This window comes from Spermophilus citellus, assembly GCF_964194105.1.
Source record: "Spermophilus citellus genome assembly, chromosome: 7".
In the NCBI taxonomy this organism is placed as follows: domain Eukaryota; kingdom Metazoa; phylum Chordata; class Mammalia; order Rodentia; family Sciuridae; genus Spermophilus; species Spermophilus citellus.
Genome location: NC_138188.1, coordinates 106,752,219 through 106,774,178, shown reverse-complemented (window position 1 = coordinate 106,774,178; position 21,960 = coordinate 106,752,219). Strand labels below are relative to the sequence as shown.

Genomic DNA, 21,960 nt, shown 5'->3' with positions numbered 1-21,960 from the left:
TGAGGCTCATATCCTCATGTTTTCTGCTCTATCTAGGGAAACTCCAAGACACATTGGAATTGGAGCCTGTCTGAGAGTTTTGGATCTTTTTAGAGGTCTATGACTCTTAGGCCTTTTCAAGTATGAATCCATAACCCTTCATGTCATTTTAAATTCAATCCCTAGGCAAGTGGGATTGGGTCAATGTTTGATGGAACATTTAGTATTTTAAGTGTTTTGGGCACAAAGATAGAAAAATAACCACAGTGACAAATACATGTGTCCTTCTCTGCAAACCCAGCGCTTTGAGCCAAGTTGCTGTTGCTTTGTATGCGGTAGACTGTATCTGGAATCAGTAGCCTGTAGCTGTTCAGCTTAAATTTTGTTTTAAAGTCATTCTCATCTTTCACAGGATGTTGGAGCAGCAACTTCCAATGAAAAATCAGGTAGGATCACCTCACTCCCACTCTTATTTCAGAAAGGCTTTGCTCAGATCTTTTCTCAGTGGAGAAAAGGGAATACGGACGGAGACTGTCTCCCCCACAAGTGCTCAGGTGCGTGACTGTAGGCCCGTGTGGAGATCCTAGCTCATGCTTCAGAAGGAGGACTGTTTCAGAGGCAGTGTGGTACTACCAACTTGTTCCCTTAGGGCCCCCAATGATCCTTTCTTTTGTTCACAGATGTAAGACTCTTCTGACCACAGCCCTGCAGCTGACATTGGACAGAAGGGGTGACCAACTGATTGTCCCCTTGGCTGAAAGAGCCAAATGGTACCTGCCTAATTCTAGGAGTGGCCTATTTGAGATTTCAGATTTCTAATTAGAGCTCAGGCCAGTTAGGTCAAACTACTCACTTGCTGCTTCTTTTGGGTAACTGAGGCCACCAGAGGTCTTTATAGGTGGCTCCAATTAGAAATGCCTGTTGAAGTTATGTATATATGATTACCACATTTTATAAATTTAGGATGCACTTTTTTCACATTTAACATCTCTGAAACAAAGCTACTACACTTTAATTGGCATTATTTTCCCTTTCTCAGAGGCATGCAATAACAATGTTTTGGGCTCCATGAAATACACTATCACAGGTTAGGTTCTCCAGGATCTAGAGTTGGAGATGGAGTTAGTACAAAAGGTTCATTATGGAAGAAACAGAAGACGCTAGGTTGGGTGGAGTGGAGCCATCGAGTTATAATGAAAACCTGACAGTCTCTGGCAGCCTGAGATCCCCTATTAGAGAGTAGAGTTGTCTCTTGCTGAGCATCAATGGCCTTGTTCAGGTTTTGATGGAGAACACTCTGAGAATAGCATGACCTTGGCTAGAGAGCTTAGATGAACCCATGAGGGGGGTATTTAATAGCTACAGGTTGTAAGCTTACCAGATTTCCCACTTTATAATCAAACTGAAGGAGGATCTGAACAGAACATCTTTATTTATTTATTTATTTATTTTGATAGAACTGGGGATTAAACCCAGGACCTTGGGTATGCAAGGCAGGCACTGAACCAATAGAACTATATCCCAACCCCCACACATCTTCTTTTCAGCCATAATAAATAATTTTTAGTCAATCAGTTTTCACATTAATTTTAACTGTGCCATGCAACTAAAGTACTATGAAGAAATACTTGCTGTAGCAGACATTGTCAGTGCTCCCCCTGCACCTCCTAGCCAAGGGACAGCTTTGGCCAATGACCCTTAGAAGCTGGAGAAATATGTCAGCTCCTATAATTTCCCCTCTAGGGGTACAACTCTGAGGCATATAATCTATATTGCCCACCAGGGGAGTTAAACTTCATTTACTAAATAAGACACTCTATTCGCTTTTCTCCTTCATCTTAGTTTCTACCCTCCCTTCCTTAAGCATAACTCCTGGTGTTTGCTAGACTCACCTTTCAAATAAATTATTTACATTCAAATTCTCATCTCAGAGTCTGCTTCCAAAAGGACTCAAACTAAGACACTGACGAAAGCAAAAAAAATTAGAAATGTAACTCCCTGTACTTCTGACTCATATCCTTTCTAATATTCTTACATGCATTTAAAATATTCATGAGCTCTCCTATACACACTATCTTCTCATCACTATACACAGTAGTTACTAATTATGGGGTATTTAGTATATGCAGGCACAAGACTAAGCACCTTATGAGTGTGTCCTACCATTGAAAACTCTTGGATATTGTAATTAAATGTCTGAGTGAGAAGGAGAATCAGTAAGGGAGCTAGAGGAAGTTCATCTCTTTTGTAAATAAGAAACTCCGCCTCCTGGTGTGAAATGGAATTACATACTTTTCGAAGGGTACTTTGATCATTTCTTTATTGTTTATCTTTTCTCCTTTTCCAGAGACTGACTCTCTTGGAAGACACTATAGTTGGCAAATTCCTGTTAATCTCAATGACTTTGAAATTTTAAAAAATAATGAGAGTAGACTGTTTGAAGTCCTCCAAAATAGGTTTGGGTGTATCTCTACCCTGATGTCTCCAGCTCTGGAAGGTAATAGCAATTCTTTGGGCCAGCAAGTCTTCAGAAAGACCCTCGCCCCAGGGCTTGAGTTATCTGTCTGGAAGGGTGACCTCAGCAGACGTGCTGTTGATGTTGTGGTGAATGCAGCCAATGAAGATCTTCTACATGGGGGAGGCCTGGCCTTGGCTCTGGTGAAAGCTGGTGGCCCTGAAATCCAAGAGGAGAGCAAAAGATTCATTTCCAGTTATGGCAGAGTACCACCTGGTGAGATAGTTATCACTGGAGCAGGAAAACTTCCTTGCAAAAACATTATCCATGCTGTTGGGCCTCGATGGAAAGCAATGGAGAAAGGGAGATGCATTGATACACTGAAAAGAGCTATTGCAAATGTTCTGGAGTTTGTTTGTAAAGAAAAGCGCATTAAGACAGTAGCAATTCCAGCCCTGAGCTCTGGAATTTTCAAGTTTCCTCTGGATTTGTGTACAATGACCATTTTAAACACTATCAAGTTTTATTTCCAAAGCAAGCAAGTGGTTGGTAATTTGAAAGAAATTCATCTGGTGAGCAATGAGGACCCTACTGTTGCTGCCTTTAAATCTGCTTCAGAAAATGTCCTGGGAAGCAATGAGCTGGACTCTTGGGAGCGTCAAGAAACCACCCCTCCTTTTAATATGACTATTCAAACTCCTCAGGGCCTGACTCTCCAGATTGTCCTGGGCTACATTGAACTACAAACGGTAAGTTTTTGATTCTATTTTCTTGCACTTCCAGTAGGGGATCCTTGAATTGTTTGATACCTATTAAGAGGTTTTAAATATGTACCATGCATTGCTGTTTAGAAAGCATCTTCTTAGGGTTAAGAGTGTGGTCTTCAGAGCCAAGCCACCTGGATTTAAATACCTGTCTTGCCATTTACTATCGGGGTGACTTGAAACAAATTAGTTTATCTTTTAGCTTCCTTATCTATAAAATGAAGATAACTGTAGTACTTATATCATAGAGCTAGAATCAGTACTCACACAATGCTTGGCACATGGTTAGAGTAGTAATTATAATTATTATTGCTGTTGCTGTTATTGTTAGGCACTATGGAGAATTAGAACAACTTATGATCCTAAGGAACTTAAAATTTATTATGCTCTTTTTATCTAAAAAGTGACTTATTTGGAAAAATCTCATTGTTGAGACAAACCATCTAAACATTTCTGAGGCAACCTGTCAGTAGTGATGCAAAATAACAGTGGACCGAGAAAGATTGTTTCTGGAGATGTGAGTTTTGAATCTGACCTCAAGTTGTGATGGGTATGAATTGGCAGAGGGAAAGCTTTGATCGGAGACCTTCTTGAAACTTGATCAAAGACACACTGAGGAATTAATTGATAGAGGAAATAATGAAGTTGGCCAGAGTGAGTAGACACAGGTGGAGTTCAAAGTCATATTCCATATGGATAGCTCTGTGACAGACACTGTGGAAAATACAAGGTGTAACTTAGCATTTAGCTGGAGTTTATTGGGCACAAAGGCCAGGGCCCTCTGAGGGAGTTGAGGAAGTCAGAGAAAGAGCAAATCTAAGTGGTTCTGGGCTAATGCAGCTCCACTTCTAGGCAGAGAGCACCTAAGGAAGAGCATCATGACTTTCTCCTCTCTTGCAGTCCCAGAGCCTGATCTGTGCATGGATCTAGGTGTTCAGTAAATTAAGGATGGATAAGTGGAAGGGCAGTAGGAGCAAGAACTTCAACAGAAGAAGAGAAGAAATACAAGGCTGCATTTTTTTTTTTTTTGGACTGGGGATTGAATGCAGGGGTGCTTAACCACTGAGCGACATCCCCAACCCAACCCTTTTTTTGTATTTTATTCAGAGACAGAGTCTCACTGAGTTCCTAGGGCCTCGCTAAGTTGATGAGGCTGGTGTTGAACTCGTGATCCTGCTGCCTCAGTCTCCCAAGCCATTGGGATTATAGGCATGTGCTACCACACCCAGCCAAGGCTGTGTTCTTTAATTTCAGTGATGTCTCTTAGGGTCACAATCAAATCGACTTAACCACTAGTGAAACAAATACCACCTATTATCTTTTTTTTTTTTTAAGAGAGAGTGAGAGAGAATTTTAATATTTTTATTTTTTAGTTCTCGGCAGACACAACATCTTTGTTTGTATGTGGTACTGAGGTTCGAACCCGGTCCGCACACATGCCAGACGAGCGCACTACCACTTGAGCCACATCCCCAGCCCACAAATACCACCTATTATCTACAAGAAAATTAGAATAAAGACCAAGGGGACTATATGATTTGAGAAGGTATTAAAACACCAATTCAAAATTAAAAGGAAAGCATCCTAGTTGAATAACTTATCCCATTAACTGAAATTTTAGTGCATTTGTTTATTGCCAGTGGCATTAGAAACCTTAAGAAATTTAAAAGGATGCCAATGCCCCCAAATGGCAAATTTTGATTGCACTCTCAAAAGTAAAACACTTGTTAACATTTATGAGAAGTATCTAAGTTACCCTCAAAGAGAACCAAAGATGTCAGATGATTAGAGGCTTTGGTAGAGGAGAGGACACAACCCTTTAGCACAGATCTGAAAGCTAAGAGTTGAAATTATTTAAATACCACATATATGTATAGTCTTTTTCCAAAAAGATAGATCAAAGACTGGTAAAAATGATTGGGTATAGGATGAGGGAGTGTGTGGTTCTGGAGATCTCACCCAGAAGGAATCCTGCTTTTCATTGCAGATCTTTTTGCTTCATTTGCACTTTCTTTAACCATGTATTACTTATCTTAAAACAAAAACATTAGGTAGAATTTTCCTAAGAAAATTAATTTCTTCTCTGTTTAAAACAAACAACAACAACAAAAAACCTACACAGAAATAGCAAAAAGTGATAGTGGTACAGCAGAGAAGGAAACCATTTATTGATACAACTTAAAAAAAAAAAACACAAGGGGGGCTGGGATTGTGGCTCAGCGGTAGAGGGCTCGCTTAGCATATGCGGGACCCGGGTTCGATCCTCAGCACCACATAAAAATAAAGGCATTGTATTGTGCCCATCTACACCTAAAAAATAGATATTAAAAAAAAAGCACAAGGAATGCTCAGAATCTAGAAACATAAAAGGTGTAATGCAGCAAGAAGCTAATAGATATTTACAATAAGAATCATTTCATCTATTTCTGTACTTAATTTTTGAATAGGACAGAGAGTTTCATGGCAATTAAATGATTGCTCCTTGGAAATAAGAGTTTCTAGGGCTGGGGATGTGGCTCAAGCAGTAGCGCGCTCGCCTGGCATGCGTGCGGCCCGGGTTCGATCCTCAGCACCACATACAAACAAAGATGTTGTGTCCGCCAATAACTAAAAGAAAGAAATATTTTAAAAAATTCTCTCTCTCTCTCTCTCTCTCTCTCTCTCTCTCTCTCTCTCTCTCTCCCTCCCTCCCTCTCCTCTCTCTTTAAAAAAAAAAAAAAAAAAAAGAGTTTCTAACCATTATTAAATGAATTTTTGTAGATTTGGGATCCTCAAAAAACATTTTGAAGGGCCGGGGGTTGTAACTCAGTAGCAAAGCGTTTGCCTAGCATGTGTGAAGCACTGGGTTCAATTCTCCACCCTGCATATAAGTAAATAAAGGTCCATTGACAATTAAAAAAATATTTTTTAAAAAAGCATTTTTAAAAGCTTTTCTGGGAAATGAAGATTTAAATTAGGGATTTAACAATGAATCCTATGCCTTCTTCCCTTTTCAGACAGATGTAATTGTTAATTCTGTAACCCCACCACTTCTCAGAGTGGGACCTGTGTCAACATCAATTCTACAACGGGCAGGAAATGAAATGGAATGGGAATTCAATAAAAAAGTATCTAAACAGTTTTCAGATTCCCAGTTGGTACTGGTCACAGAAGGATTTAAACTGCCCTGTAAATACGTATTCCATGTTCTGTGGAATTCAGCACAACCTGCATCTTTGGTAAGTTCAGAATAGATTTACCTTTATGCAGCTCCATGGTCTAACCAGCCTGTTACATTTCCATTGTTTCATTACATTCATGAAATCTTGTCAAGTGTTTATGGCTCACATTTGAAGCCTGAAATGTTACCTAACCCTTGGCTAAATTTTAAGTAAGCATATTGCAAATGGACACTGAAACACAGAGCTTCCTTATCCTATTCACCCATTCACCTCACCGTACTCAGTGACCCTGTAGACTTTTCCTAAGTAGGCACGGTGTTCACTTCTCCATATTTTTCCTCTATGGATTAAATTCCAGGAGGAGCTGGGATTTCCCTTCTAGCACCACTCCAGTCAAATCTATTACCTGTAGTCTCTTCCTACCTGTGCTGGTGGTGGACATTGGCTCTCTAGCTACTTTGTCTCCTAAGACCCAAAACAGACAAGCTTTAAAAAATAGGGAAAGCCACTCAGATATGGAAAGAGAGAAGTTTAATCCCTTCTACCTTTGTTTATCTTTTTTTCTGCAACATTTCTTGTCCTCTTATGGCTAGACAGCTCTCTCGTCCCAAATTGGTCCTTAGTCTTTCAGGTCCTCCTTTCCACAAACAAACCTCTGTCACAGTAATTCAATATAATGTTGAAAAGTTGATAGACGTTTAAGTCTGCCAAAAGTATTAGTACTTCTCCAGGAGAAATCATATAATAGATCCCAGTGATATTGAATAAATGTTGCTTTTTTTTCTTTTAATCTCTATCTCCTTTATTAAACTTCTAAGAGCTCTTTATGCAGACTTGGAAGTGGCAGGTGAGCAGAGCAAACTGATAATTGAGTCTCTGACCTGGGAAGATGGGCAAGGCTACATAAACCAGCAGAAATCAGTGCCCAAATGTCTTGAATAGCCCACAGTGGCCCAATTATTCAGTTTCTTAGTCCTTTCATTTCTCATTAGCTAACCTTATAGCTGTAGTGGAATCTCTATGGATGGGGCCTATCCTGCCCTCAGAGGAGACATGGACATGATCCTTGGTAGAGGTTGGCATTGTAAAATATGAACAGAACCAAGGAATAAGTAAAGTCTTACTTTTGACTCAGAGTGATTTTAGATTTATGTTTCTCTTACAGATATTGAAAAATGCAATGAAGCAATGTCTGGAAGAATGCCTCAAGCCAAATATAACTTCCATTTCCTTTCCTGCCCTTGGGTCTGGAAACATTGGTATTGGGAAGGGTACAGTAGCAGAACTTATGTTTAATGAAGTTTTAGTATTTGCTAAAGAGCATTTGAAAAAACAACTAACTGTAAGGTTTGTGATCTTTCCAGAAGATCTGGAGACATATAAGGTGAGTTAATATCTTAGAAATGTTCAATGTTCAATCCTCAGCACCACATAAAAATAAATAAATTAAATAAAGATATTGTATCCAACTACTTCTAAAAAATAATTTTTAAAAAAGGCTGTTAAAGGGCTGGGGATGTGGCGCACGCCTGGCATGCGTGCGGCCCAGGTTCGATCCTCAGCACCACATACAAACAAAGATGTTGTGTCCACCGAAAACTAAACAAAAAATATTAAATATTAAAATTCTCTCTCTCTCTCTCTCTCTCTCTCTCTCTCTCTCTCTCTCTCTCTCTTAAAAAAAAGAAGAAAAAAAGAAATGTCCTACAGTTTGTCAGGCATAGTGAGGCACATCTATAATGCTAGGAACTGAGAGCCTGAGGCAGGTGGATCACAAATTCCAGGCCATCCAGCATAACTTAGTGAGACCCTGTCTCAAAAAATAAAAAGGGCTGGGAATGTACCAGCCCTGGTAGAGTGATCCTGGGTTCAATCCCTAGTACTGAAAAATTTTTAATAATGTGAAGGAAGAATAAAAAGGAATAAGAAACAGCTGCTTAAAATAGATTTTCTAGATATGGATTTTGGATTCTGCCTGTAACCAACATTCAAGTGAGGCTTCCCAGGAGTGTGTCTGAGTTTTAGATAGAAGGAGCTTGCTCAGTGCCTGGCAGAGAGTGGTTGTGGACCTTAGTTTTCTGTTTCTCTCTTCATTTCCTGGCCTGTTCCCCTTGTGTAGTGGCATACTTGTTCCAGCTTGCTCTTTCTTGGAACAATTGTAAAGGTTCTTATTCCTTCTGCTGCCCAATCATAAAAGGAGATTTGTAGCATTTGCTAATTTCCATGGCTTAAGCCATCAGTGTGATACCACTGCAGGTCAGGTTGGAATTGATGTTCCCAGTGGATGCTTATGAGCCAGTGTAAGCCACTCCCGTTCACTACTGTGCCTCCTCCACAGCTCCCTGGCAGAATTGTGGCAAATGACCCAGTGAAGTAGCTCACCTTTTTGACAAAATGAATCGTCCTGTGCTTTGAATAAAGACTGACAGTTTCCTTCATGCAGAAGACTATTACTGGGCCTACACAGGTACCCTGAGAACTTTCCGCGGTTCTGCATGAAGCACTATACCCTTGCAAGGGGAATTAAGCGCATTTAGAAAAGAAGATTCGTTCTCTTCAACATACAAATAGAATTGTACTTGGCAGTTCAAGGAAAGTGAAAAGATCAAACACAGACTGAGGGCTCCCCTTGAGGCTAAGCATAACAATTGCCATCATACATTGGTCTGCCAGACACAGTGCTAAGCAGAAGCTGTCTCATTACATTCACCCCATGATAGTGTGATGAAGCCACTATTAGCATTTCCATTTCACAGATGGGAAAACAACTCTGGAGTTAATATACTCACAGCTAGTAAAGGGGCTAAACCAAGATTCCAACTTGGGTCTGTTTGTTTGCCCCCAAAGCCTGTGTTCTGAACCACAAACCAAATATTTGAGAAATATATAATATGTCTTTCAGTTTTATAACTCAGTGGAGAGGATTCTCTTATCCAATAGTTTACATTATATAGTGACGATTCACCATTTCTCCAGGCTTTTTCAACATTACCACCTACATAATATCCACATAGAATTATGAGGTGTGTGCATGCATTTATTTCCACCTGTGGCTTTCTGATAAGCTCCTCTTTTCTTCCTAAATAAGTTTTACAGTGAGAGATGTGTGTATAGAAAGATCAATGGCAACTTACAAAGGTCCTCATGAGGATGTTACTTGATAGGGTCCCTGTATTCCAGAAAATGGATTTGTCAGACACTTAGGCCTGACTTAATCTACACCTAACTCACAATAAAGTGATACCCATTTTCACATACTCATATTTTTCAATTCAGAACTGAAGTGAAGAAGTAGTTCTCAGGTGACTAGAGTACTTGTGTTCATCAGTGTTTCATGATGGTAAGAGTCTTGGGTGGAGCTGAGTATCTATAAAAGGCAATGGATGGTTATTTAACAAATATTTATTGAATATTTACCTTGTGCCAGGCATTGTGTCTCAGAATAAGGAACCCTTTCTTGAACACATTACTGACATCTCCCAGATAAGGTGTTGGTCACTAGTGGATAGAACTGGAAAAATGCTGCCAAATTCTTGCCATTTGACTCCACTTTTCCAAGATCCTTGCAGACCATCTGCTTGTCATTCATACATTATTTCTTCAATGTCATCACTAATGATGAAGTTACAGTTTTTCCTTCACATTCAATTCAAAAGTCTTGCCTAATTTTTCTTTTTTTAAAATTTATTCTTTCTAGATATACTTGACAGTGGGATATATTTTGACATATTATACACACATAGAATAAGTATAACTTGTTCCAACTAGGATCCCATTATTGTGGTTGTACATGATGTGGAGTTACATTGGTCATATATTCACATACAAGGATAGGAAAGATATGTCTGATTCATTCTACTGTTTTTCATATTTCTATCCCCTCTCCCTTCCCCTCATTCCTCTTTGTTTAGTCCAATGAACTTCTATTCATTCCTCTCCACCTCCTTATTGTGTGTTGGTACCACATATTAGAGAGTTTGGTTTTTTGAGACTGTCTTATTTCACTTAGCATGATATTCTCCAGTTTCATCCATTTACTGGCAAATGCCATAATTTTATTCTTCTCTTTATGAGAATGAGTAATATATACTCCTTTGTGCATATATATACCACATTCACCTGTGTATATACATAACACATATCTGCTATAGCTTGAATCTGGAATTTCCCTCAGAGGTCAATGGTTTTTTTTTGTTTGTTTGTTTTTTAGAGAGAGCGAGAGAGAGAATTTTTTAATATTTATTTTTTAGTTTTCGGTGGACACAACATCTTTATTTTTTTTTTAAAGAGAGAGTGAGAGAGGAGAGAGAGGAGAGAGAGTGAGAGAGAGAGAGAGAATTTTTAATATTTATTTTTTAGTTCTCGGCGGACACAACGTCTTTGTTGGTATGTGGTGCTGAGGATCGAACCCGGGCCGCACGCATGCCAGGCGAGCGTGCTACCGCTTGAGCCACATCCCCAGCCCCCAACATCTTTATTTTTATGTGGTGCTAAGGATCGAACCCAGCGCCCCATGCATGCCAGGTGAGCGCGCTACCGCTTGAGCCACATCTCCAGCCCTATACTACATTCTTTATCCATTCTCCTGTTGTAGGGAATCTATATTGATTCCATATCTTGGCTATTGTGAATTGAGCTGCTGTAAACATTGAAGTGGCTGCGTCACTGTAGTATGCTGATTTCAAGTCCTTTGGGTATAAACCACGGAGTGGAATAACTGAGTCAAATGGTTGTTCCATCCAAGTTTTCAAAGGAATCTCAATACTGCTTTCCAGAGTGGTTGCACAAATTTTCTGTCCCATCATATAAATGAACCTTTTTTCCCATATCCTCATCAATATTTATTGTTAGTTGTATTCTTGATAAGTGCCATTCTGATTGGGATGAGGTGGAATCTCAGTATAGTTTTGATTCACATTTTTCTAATTGCTAGAGATGTTGAACATTTTTTTTAATGTATTTTTTGACCATTCATATTTCTTCTTTTATGAAGTGCTTAGTCAGTTCCTTAACCCATTTATTGACTGGGTTGTTTGTTTGTTTTGGTGTTAAGTTTTTTGAGTTCTTTGTATATTCTTGAGATTAATGCTCTGAGGTGCTGGTGGTAAAGATTTTTTCCAATTCTATAGGCTCTCTGTTCACATTCTTGATTGTTTCCTTTGTGGTGCAGAAACTTTGGTTTGATACCATCCCGTTTATTGATTCTTGATTTTTCTTCTTGTGCTTTGGGAATCTTATTGAGGAAGTCAGTTCCTAAGCCAACATGGTGGAGAGTTGGACCTACTTTTTCTTCTAGTAGATGCAGGGCCTCTAGTCTAATGCCAAGGTCTTGATCCACTTTGAGTTGACTTTTGAACAGGGTGAGAGATAGAGGTTCAATTTCATTCTATTACATGTATTTCCAGTTTTCTCAGTACCATTTGTTGAAGTGGCTCTCTTTTCTCCAATGTATGTTTATATCATTTTTGTCTAGTATGAGATAACTGTATTTATGTTGGTATGACTCTGTGTCTTATATTCTGTTCCATTGGTCTTCATGTCTGTTTTGGCGCCAATACCATGCTGTTTTGTTACCATAGCTCTGTAGGATAATTTAAGGTCTGATATTGTGATGCCTCCTGTGTCACTTTTCTTACTGAGGATTGCTTTGGCTATTCTGGGCCTCCTATTTTCCAAATGAATTTATTTAATGACTGCTTTTTCTATTTCTATAAAGAGCATTATTGGAATTTTAATAGGAGTTGTATTAAATATGTATAGAGCTTTAAGAGTATGGCCCCTTTGACAATATCAATTCTGCCTATCCAATAACATGGGAGGTCTTTCCATCTTCTAAAGTCTTCTTCAATTTCTTTCTTTAGTGTTCTATAGTTTTCATTGTAGAGATCTTGTACCTCTTTTATTAGATTAATTCCCAAATATTTTATTTTTTTGAGGCTATTGTGAATGGGATAGTTTTCCTGATTTCTCTTTCAGTTGGTTCATCATTGGCTTATAGGAATGCAACTGATTTATGGGTGTTGGTTTTATATCCTGCTACTTTGCTGAATTCGTTTATGAGTTCTAGAAGCTTTCTGATGGAGTTTTTTAGGTCTTCTAAATATAGAATCATTTCATTGGCTGCCTGATTATTTCTAACTCTATAAATACATTCTGACTTTTAAAATGACCTTCTAGAGAGAGGTGTTTTATTTATTTATTTTTGGTATTGGGGATTGAACCCAGGGGCAATTAACTACCAAGTCACATCCCCAGAGCTTTTTAATATATTATTTAGAGACAGGATCTTGCTGAGTTGCTTAGGGCCTCTTTAAATTATTGAGGCTGGCTTTGAACTCAAGACTCTCCTGCCTCAGCCTCCTAAGCCACTGGGATTATAGGGGTGTGCCACCACACCTGACTGGCAGTTCTTATTTGTTTATTTATCAACAGGTAATGTACCTTATTTGTTTTATTTCTGAGTTCTTGGATGAGGAGGGTGTTATAACCTCTCCAGGTAACTAAATATGGTAATATCAAGGACTTTTTGCTCTGAAAATAATAGCTGAAATGATAATTTATGAAGAAACTGTCTGGGCTGGATTGTGGCTCAGAGGTACAGTGCTTGCCTAGCATGTGTGAAGCACTGGGTTTGATCTTCAGCACCACATAAAAATAAATTAATTAATTAAGGTATTGTGTCCATCTACAACTGAAAAAAAATATTTATAAAGATGTCCTATAGAATATAATGCTAAGTGAAGTTAGCCAATCCCAGGAAACCAAATGCCAAATGTTTTCTCTGATATAAGGAGGCTGATTCATAGTAGGGTTAGGAGGAGGAGCATGGGAGGATCAGAAGAACTCTGGTTAGGGCAAAGGGGAGGGAGGGGAAGAGAGGAGGCATGGGTTTAGAAAAGAGGGTGGAATGAGATGGACATCATTACCCTAAGTACATGTAAGAAGACCCAAAGGGTGTAAATATACTCTGTGTACAACCAGAGATATGAAAAATTGTGCTCTATATGTATAATATGTACTGTAGTGCATTTTGCTGTCATCTATAACAAATTAGAATTAAAAATTAAAAATAAATAAATAAAAATGAATATCTGAAAAAAAGATATCCTATAGATTAAGAAACTTATTGTTAAAACTTAGATGCAAAGCAAAATCTAAACTTTACCTCATTAATAAATAGCACCTTTCAATAAAGTACTACCCATTGTATCAATTTTGAACAAGGAAGAGTACATATTTACAGCTTTAATTCATGCCTAATATTATAATACTTATAATAAGCAGGAAATGAAGGTCTATTGAATGAATGAATGAATGAATGAATGAATGAATGAATGAATAGGTGATTATTTTTTGCCTTGGAGTATACATTCTTCTTTTTTTTTGTACTGTATTTGTTTTTCCTTCCTTGTTGTCCCTAGGTGTTCTAATAGAGTATGGTGCTGCACTTGCTGTTCCCTAGGACTTTCCTTTTATATTTGTGGCAGTGGGGATGAGGATTGAGAGGCAGATGAGGTCAAGTGTGTTTGGTACAGATAAAGAGAGATTTTGGTGACAACGACTATATACCCTGCTCATGACTCTCTGCTTTGTTTTGCTTATTGTAGGCTTTCAGTCATGAAATGACAAAGAATTACAAGATGCTGAATTGTAACATTTACAATGGTGAGTAGGAAATTCACAGATCTAGAAGTAGAGTTTCCCATCATAGGTTCATTCTGTTCTTGATCATCTGAACTAATACAGGAAAGGAGAATAAGCCAATAGTTTATTGTGCTCCTACTAGACACCTGACCTGCTTTATACCTGACCATGATTCTATTTTTGCTTAATCTAATTTCATGATACTGACGGAGAAGTTAAGTTGCAGTAGATAATCCACAGTGGGCTGGGGATGTGGCTCAAGTGGTAGTGTGCTTGCCTGGCATGTTCGGGGCGCTGGGTTCTACCCTCAGCACCACATAAAAATAAAATAAAGATGCTGTTTCCACCGAGAACTAAAAAAAAAAAAAAAGATAATCCACAGTATGGGCAGTTCATTTATAAATAAGTGTTTATAATTTTTTTTCTCATAACAAAGCTGCCCTCCATAAACTGGCTAAGCTAGTAAGACTTTATGCCCCAAATATCTAAATGGGTTACTTATTACTAATTAGAGAAAACACCTCTGAGTAATACCAGATAAATGGGTTAACCCAACACTATCATGATGGAAATTTTAATACACACACACACACACACACACACACACACACGGTTGCAGAGGGAGGGGAGGGAGAGGTTCCAACTCTACAGATTCAGATTCAGAAACTTTGAGTGTGGACCAAGCAGATATTTTTTAATGCTCCCTAATAAGTTTTGCAGCTGATTTAGGTTTGGGATCCCTGGATTAAACCAATTCTGGTTGTTAGTGGCAGGCGAGGGTTAGCTTTGTCTCATAACTTTATTCCTTCAGTGGAATTTGAGTGAACTGAACAGGAATGTTCAATGACCCAACAGTTCTAAAATTGAAGAAGGAGGAATTTCAAGGGTTTTGGCCTGGGACTGTGCTTTTTATCAGCCTATCCATTTGTCTGTAAAATGATGATGATAATAATTGACTATTGTGAGAATAATTGGAGGTTATGTATGTAAAGATAGTCTGTAAATTACAAAACATTAAACAAATGCCAGGGGAACAAAAGATGAATGGGAAGATGGACATACTTCCCAGGTGGCCCAGAGGAGGAGGAGATTTTTTCTGACTGTGAGGGATCAAAAATGGCTTCATGGCCAGGAGTGGTAACTTGGGAGGCTGAGGCCAGAGGATCTCAAGTTCAAAGCCAGCCTCAGCAATTTAGGGAGTCCCTAAGCAACTCAATGAGACCCTGTCTCTAAATAAAATACAAAAAAGGACTGGGGATGTGGCTCAGTGGTTAAGTACCACTGGGTTCAATCCCCAGTACACAAAAAGAAAAAGAAGAATGGCTTCATGGATAAGAATGGTTCTATATTGAGCTTTGAGGATGGCAAGATTTTCAATAGCCAGTGTATGTGTGTGGTGGTGGTGAGGGTGACAGCACCCAGGAAAACCCACAGGAGCAAACCACAAGGAATACAGGGTAGCTAGGTAAGAGGAAGTGTTTTAGATGAGGCTCATGTGGAAAAGAAGCATAGTGACATGGACAAAAGTCTATGTCATTAATCTGATTCAGGGCAAGGGTTGCCATTTGTTTCAGTAATTCTTGAGGGTATCTGTAAAGTAATTAGATAGCACAGGACAATAATTGACAGTCATAATGATTGATCTTCATCTCAGTTACCAAGGAAAGGTTAAACTAGATAGAAAGGCAGAGAAGCATGTTTTCATTAGGATTATTTAGATAATAAATAGTTAAATGTGTTTTGGTGCTAGAGGAGTATCCTTTAGTGGTCTGAACAATTCTTCTTTCTTAATAATGGCAGATGAATGAAGTCCCATCTTGGGTGTTTTAAATTTTCTCTTAAAATGTAATATATGCTCCTAAACAAGGGTTTAAAACAACAAAAAGCATGCGTCCAATTAAAATATTTTCTTACTATTGTCTAAAATTTTAGCTTATAAATGGAAAAAATTCAAAAAAGTAAAACATGGGCTTTTATTTTTATCAGAGAGAGGCCTTCCTTTCCCTCTTACTTCTAGTTCTATCCTAGCTCTTTTTCATAGTTTCTGAGGTGAACCAAGTACAATATCAGGATAAAGATGCTGCTTATCTTATTGTTCCAGGGTCACTAATAATAGGCGTAATTGTGCGAGCACTGGAGTCAAATGTCCATACCTGTTGACTTCATGGCCACCACTAACTGGTTCCATAACCGTGGGCACATTACTTAATGACACTCTGAGTCTTACAAAGTTCTCCTTATTTGTACAATGGGAGTTTGGTCTTGAAGCTTGAATAAAATAATACATGTAAAGTCCTTGGAACAATGCTACAATATAGTAAGTGTTCAACTTACTTTTGTCCCTCAAAAATTGTTCTAAAATTTATTCCTGTAAAGCTCTGAGTTACATTGCTCTACAGATCCTTGCTGACAACTTGATTGTCAGAGTCAAGAATTTAAAAAAAAATTTGTAGTTGTAGATGGACAGCATGCCTTTATTTTGTTTATTTTTGTATGGTGCTGAGGCTCGAAACCAGTGCCTCACACATGCTAGGCACGAGCTCTACCACTGAGCTATAGCCCAAGCCCCAGAGTCAAAATTTTTTCCAGTTTGGTAGATGATTTTTCAATTCCCTCATTGCCGGTAAAGATAAGCATCTTTTTTCACATAGATACAGGTCATTCGTGTTTCCTTTCCTGTGAAACATTTTGCCCAAGTAACTATTGGGTTGTTTCTTTTTCTTAATAATTTTAGAGAATTCTTCATATATTGTAGATAGTGCATGATCTATTAATTTCCTCTCTTTTTTAAAAAAAAAAGAATTTGTAGTTGTGGATGGACAGAATGCCTTTATTTTATTAAGTTTATTTTTATGTGGTGCTAAGGATCGAATCCAGTGCCTTACATGTGCTAGGCAAGTGCTCTGCCATTAAACTATGGCCCCAGCCCTTAATTTCCTCTCAATTAGTCCATTCCCTCCCCGCACAACACTTTTTTTTTTCAATTTGAGTTTCAGAGTTGCCTGAATATCTCTATCATTTATGAAGACTACAGATAGGTGATTAGAATCAGGTTCCCTTTCTTTTTCTGCTAGAATATACCATCTTCAGCAGCAGTAGCTAAGCTTTAAATGCTTGCTGTGGAGATGAAGAAGCAAGATGCCCAACTCTATCCTTTAAGCAGAAGAAGGTCCAAGACGTCCTATTACACAAAGATAAGATATAATAAGGATTTTTGGATAGTAGAATTATAGGCATCTCTTCTTTTCAGTATACTCTGATAATTTTCTAGTTTTCCAGTTATAGGCATATGTTATTTTTATTATCAGAGATGTGGGTTTGTTTTTTAAAATAAGTTTTATGCTAGGCTCACACTGTAATCCCAGTGACTTGGGAGGTTGAGGAAGGTGGATTGTAAATTCAAAGCCAGCCAGAAACTTAGTGAGTCTTAGTGAGACCTGTCTCAAAATAAAAAGGACTGGGGATGTGACTCAGTGGTTAAGCACCCCTGGGTTCAATTCTAGGTACCAAAATCAAAACCAAAAACAATAAATTTCCCTCCTTGAATTGTATGGCTTTCAGAGATCTTTGATTTTAAAATTGGCAGAAGCAAGAGGTTAAGGAAAATTTCATTCATCAGGAAACAATACTTAGTTGATATCCAGATTGAGATCACAAGGTGAACTCATCTGTGAATTGACAAATGCCACATAGTAGAGGCCAGATATGATAAAACCAGCTCCTCCAGAGCTAAACTCTGTGCTCCCAAGGAGGCTCTAAATAATGCATATAGATTGTCTTTATATCCAGTGCAGCTTTCAAAGATAGGTTCTTAATAGGAGCTACTAGTGCTGATAATGGTGAAGATATCCTTGGGGAAAACACTAGCCATGGTGTTTTGTTGTGTACTATTTTAAAAACCACCAACCTTCCATGATTGCTTATGATAGTTCTTTCAGTCCCCCAGGGGACCAGCGAGGAGCAAAGAGAAAATGAGCTTGAAGTGGGGTCTCCTGCCATCGATCTGATGGGATGGAATAAGGAAGAGATGTGTGAGGCCAAAGCATGGATCCAAAGGATACTGACATCCCAGAACATCCACACCATTGAGAACAAGCATATTCTCCACCTTGGGAAAAAGGAACATGACATTTTATCTAAACTTCAGAAAACCTCAAGTGTCTCCATTACAGAGGTTATCAGTCCCGGAAAGGCAAATTTAGAGATCAGAGGAGCCAGGGATGACCTCATTGAGGTGGTTATGGACATTGAACATATGCTCTGTGAAGTTCAGGAGGAAGTGACAAGGGAAAAGGAGCAAAACCTTTGGATCTTATCAGGTGAGTAACTTCCTGTTTAGTTAAGAGTCAGCTCTACCAACTGTTTCTTCTTTTGGGTATGAATGGGTTTGTACAAATGTGGATAAGAAATAGAATGGAAAAAGAGAGAGCAAACTATTCTGGTTCTGTGTTAGGTCGTAAACTTTTTCGTCATAAACTTTTTCTTTTTCTTTTTTTTTTTTAAATGGCAATGGGGATTGAAACCAGGGCCTGGCATGTGCCAGGCAAGTGCTCTAGCACTGAGCTACACCTCCAGATCCTAGGTCATGATTTTTTGTGTGTGGTGCTGGGGATTGAACCCAGGGCCTTGTGCATGCTAGGCAAACACTCTAACAACTGAGCTGTATCCCCAGTGGTCATAAACTTTTATGAAGCAGTTTTGGGCTCTCTTTCTACCATCAGGGTTATTTGATAAGGAATGAAAACATACACACATAACACACATGCACACACTAACACACCCATTGGGTTTACATATAATGACATGGATTGCCTGAGAGGTGAATGAATTGAAAGCCTAGGGTAAAACCTAAGCCAAGCGCAGAGTAAAAACTGCACATCCCTATTTCTGCAAATGGAGCATTTAAACATACACACATTCCACTTGATTGTTTCTTTTATTGAGCCTAATTGTATTTATTCATTGCTGTCAGGATTAGGAACCATAAAATCGCTTACTTGGAACCCTGTCACCAATGAAAGTATTCACTGGTGCTATGAGATACACTTAAATATCTCCATTCAGTGGGGCTAAACTCATCAGGATAATTGTGGGAATTTGGTCTGGAGAGATTTTTTTTTACAGAACCCTGGAACTACTTAGAAAATTATGCCTTTTAAAATGCTACCTGAAGAAACAGCAGATTATTTCATTCATTTATTCAATGACTGCATATTGCTTCCTTGTTGTGTGTATGTGCCATGTATTGTGCTAGGTGCTCGTGATAAACAAGGTGAATATTTTTCCTGCTCAAAGTCTACTTGGTATGGGAACAGGTAAGTAATGATAGAGGAGGGTGAAAGTGCTCTGTGAGCAGTGAGGAGAGGCACCTTACCTCCAGACTTGAGGTGTCAGAGGAAAGCTTCTCAAAGGAGGTGTCATAGATGGAGAACTAAATAATATGTAGCAGTTAGCTAGGCAAAGAAAGTAAGTTTCAAGAATTCAGACTCCAGTAGAGCCTAGATTATATAAGGCCTTATAAATCACATGAGAAAATTCAGATTTTTTCTTCCTGGAGCCGCTAGGGATTGAACCCAGAGGCCCTTTTCTACTGAGCTATATCCCCAGCCCTTTTTATTTATTTTTTATTTTGGGACACTGTATTGTGAAGTCGTCCATGCTGGCCTTGAATTTGCAATCCTCCTGCCTCAATCTCCTAAGTAGCTGGAATTACAGGTATAGATGTTTTCTGTAAGCAAATGGGGGTACTTTGAAGTTTGTAATCAAAGATAAAATCAGATAAGATTTGTATTTTAGAAAGATTCCTGATTATAATGTAGAGGTTGGACTTAGTAAGAGGTTCAAAAACTCAAATGCTTGATTTCCAAGGATACCTTATTTTCACTATGCATCTGTAAAAACAAGTTAGGAAGTGTAATGCCAGATTTGTAGACCTCTAGGAGCCGAATCCGATGCAAGCATACAAGAGTCTTTATTGCAAGCTTGAACCTGGACTCAAAATGGTTTCGGATGCAGTGATCCTGAGGATGAGTCCTGACCCTTAGTTCAATGAGGATTTATAGTTTTTTGGGGGATACTCTATGCGTCACAGCATCACACAGCAAATCATTCCACACCATGGGAAAATCAAACAACAACTCTTAACATTGATTAGCACATTCACTGGTGGGAACAAGTTGGGTAAGGGTGATTGGTTAGTTCAAGTGGTGGATACATTTGAACTGATTGGGTTGCAAGAGTGTATACGCTAAATTGCAAGGTGGCCTAATCATGTTATCAATCACCAAAACTTCTGGGAGGGTCACCTGGCATTTTAGATATGTTCCCTGTCTCACTCTGATTGGTGGTTGCTAGGGGGTTGGTATGGGTCCTCACTTAGCATAACTGAGTCAGGGACACCTGGTGGCACAGATCCCTCCTGTTAAACAACTCTCCTAGGTATGTGCCTAGGAGCGTCTGTGGGTTTTTCCAAGGACAAGGGTCACGCCCCCTCCCTCTGGACAGGCTTTGAGGTAGAAGCTAGTTTCTCAAAAATGAGTCATATCAGTTTCTCAGAAGAAATGGTCAAAGTGGGTACATTTTTAATAAACATTGTATCCACATTCCATAGAAAACTCAGTGTCAAAAAACTTGGACAAAAATAATACATGGAAAAAAATAATAAATGATCATGAAAAAGATTATGATTTCCACTTAGATTATGAAACATAATGGATGTGGATAATTAAACTAACCCCTATCATCAGCTCAGGAAAACAGGAGACAAAGAAACATCGATCTGTATAACTTGTGGCATTACTTTAAATTAACTACATTCATGAGGTTGACTCTTTATCTCAACTATTAACGATTTAGAATCATGAAAGTTGCTTGTTCCACTGAATGATGGTGTTTTTAGTATTAGACAATTAAGCATATTATTTCATAGTAGCATTTCATGCAAACCCACCCTCTCTTAGATTAAAATTTACATTTTTATTAAAATGGATAATTTGACATGCTATCATTACAGGAAACATCGAATATCCATCAGAACAATCAAAGTTTAAAAAAAAAGGAGAGAGGCTAATGGGCTGAGGTTGTGGCTCTCAGTGATAGAGGGCTCGCCTGGCATGTGTGGGCCGCTGGGTTCGATGCTCGGCACCACATAGAAATAAAAACAAATAAAAATAAAGGTAATGTGTCCAACTACAACCAAAAATATTTTTAAAAATAGAGGTTAAACATCACCTCTGTTTTATGCTGTTCTTTAAATCCTTTGTGGTGGGTGCTTCTGACAGAAGTTTTATAGATCTTTGGGTCCCCAGTACCCCACACATGGCCTGGCATATAGTAGGATCTTGGTAAATGTTTGTTGAAGTAAACTCTAATATTATACCTTATAAATTCAATTGAAATAAGGCAAGCTTTTATGTTTGTTTTTTTCCATGTGGTCCACCTGTATATACAGTTCAATAAAGAACTTGTTTGGACAAAACCAGGTTGTCCATTGAGTTTTTGAAAGGAAGGAGAATGGGGAAGGAAAAGGAAAGGAATGGAGGGATGGAAGAAAGGAAAAAGGAGGGGAGACAAGGATGAGGTGTTGCTGAAAGCTCGGTCTTTGTCCTGGATGCCATAACGAGGATATGGTTTTGAGAAAAAAGAAAAATGTTTATTGCTTGGCTAGCAAAGGAGACACATGGGACTCCTGTTCCAAAGGCTATGATTCTACCCATCAGCAGGAATAGGGGGCTTTTAAAGAGGTGATTCAAAGGTGACATTCCATGTGTTCTCTTGGAGTTGTAATTTGCTTGTTTGGGAGAGGGTCCTTTCTGAGATCTTCTGGTACCATCCCCAAAATCTGGATACTTCATTTCTATGGTGGGTGTGTACTCAAGGACAGATAAATCTGCCTCAAATGGGTAAGAAAGGTAATCCTGTTTTCCCTGAGATTAGGGAGGGGGAGAGATTAGGGAGG

At 38.7% G+C, this 21,960-nt stretch overlaps 1 protein-coding gene across 7 annotated transcripts in view; it reads left to right on the top strand.

Moving 5' to 3' along the window:
• PARP9 (poly(ADP-ribose) polymerase family member 9) overlaps positions 1–21,960 on the top strand; it is a 41,098-nt gene that overhangs the window by 4,676 nt on the left and 14,462 nt on the right. For 5 of the 7 annotated variants that reach the window (XM_081302811.1, XM_081302808.1, XM_081302807.1 and 2 more), the window contains exons 3-8: positions 392–533; positions 2,327–3,183; positions 6,195–6,416; positions 7,525–7,743; positions 13,967–14,024; positions 17,942–18,322. In XM_081302811.1, coding sequence (XP_081158937.1) covers positions 392–533; positions 2,327–3,183; positions 6,195–6,416; positions 7,525–7,743; positions 13,967–14,024; positions 17,942–18,322 — 1,879 coding nt within the window. The remainder of the gene's footprint in view (positions 1–391; positions 534–2,326; positions 3,184–6,194; positions 6,417–7,524; positions 7,744–13,966; positions 14,025–17,941; positions 18,323–21,960) is intronic. The other 2 variants (XM_081302809.1, XM_081302813.1) reach the window with 2 other exon arrangements.